The sequence below is a fragment of the Grammomys surdaster genome, unplaced genomic scaffold (genome assembly GCF_004785775.1).
Source record: "Grammomys surdaster isolate TR1022 unplaced genomic scaffold, NIH_TR_1.0 124337, whole genome shotgun sequence".
NCBI lineage: Eukaryota > Metazoa > Chordata > Mammalia > Rodentia > Muridae > Grammomys > Grammomys surdaster.
This window is the reverse complement of record NW_021619370.1, coordinates 3,538-4,510: the sequence shown is the minus strand read 5'-3', so window position 1 is coordinate 4,510 and position 973 is coordinate 3,538. Positions and strand designations below refer to the sequence as shown.

Below are 973 nucleotides of genomic sequence, written 5' to 3'. Positions count from 1 at the left end.
TAATAACCATTTTCTTCAAATTTATCCATAATCTAATTGAAATCCAAAGCACCAATAGACTTTTTTAAACATATGACTTGGTGATTCTAAAATGAAAAAATACAAAGGAACAAAAGTAGTTAAAATTCTTGTTTGTCTGGGTGATGGTGGTAGTGGTACTGGTGCATCCCTTTAATCCAATCACTCAGGAGGCAGAAGCAGGCAGTGAGTTCTAGGCCACCCTGGTCTACAGGGCAAGTTCCAGGACAACCAGGGCTTTGCTTTTGTTTTGTTTTGTTTTGTTTTGGAAACAAGGTTTTTCCATGTAGCCCTGGCTGTCCTGGAACTAACTAACCCTGTAGACCAGGCTGGCCTGTACTCAGAGATCTGCCTCCCTCTGCCTCCACACTCAACAGCTAAAACTCTTACATAAAAGAATAAGAAGGTGAGAAGATCTATTCTATTCTACTCAAAAACTAAAACTGAAGAAAGATTGTGCAGTAATCTTTAGGTCCCTCACAAGTTCTCCTGTTTAGGAATATGCTGGCTTATACTATTTATTTTTTAAAGAGGTGTGTGACCATGATGCAGGAGGGTTTCTGTCAATTCCAGACCAGCCTGCACTACACAGACCTAACAATGACAAAAGTTAACTTCAAAGACAATAAACTTAAGAATAGTAAAGACACAATTCTTGTAGAAGCAATAGGAACAGACAGGAACATCTTATAATGTCAGAAATCTAAGCTGTACCTCCATGTGTTCCTGACACTGGGAAATTCATCAATGTAAAGATCGAGAAAAATACGTACTTTGATTGGGGAAATACTCACATTCTCGAAAATGACTTAATTTGGTCATTACTTCTTCCTTGAACAGCTGAATTACCTGTTCAATAATCTCCCGGTTTCGACTTTGGCTCAGGGCGCCTATGTATTTCTCTAGAAGAGGAACGTTTTTCAGATTCCAGATGAAGTTCTCCCGATGAAGAAGA

At 38.8% G+C, this 973-nt stretch overlaps 1 protein-coding gene across 1 annotated transcript in view; it reads right to left on the bottom strand.

Moving 5' to 3' along the window:
• Nucleotides 1–314: 314 nt before the first annotated feature.
• Nucleotides 315–973, bottom strand: part of Hykk (hydroxylysine kinase) — a 4,189-nt gene continuing 3,530 nt past the window's right edge. The window contains 1 exon segment of the mRNA XM_028784564.1: nt 315–973. This exon segment is cut by the window's right edge and continues 57 nt beyond it. Coding sequence (XP_028640397.1) covers nt 763–973 — 211 coding nt within the window. The 3' untranslated portion in view covers nt 315–762.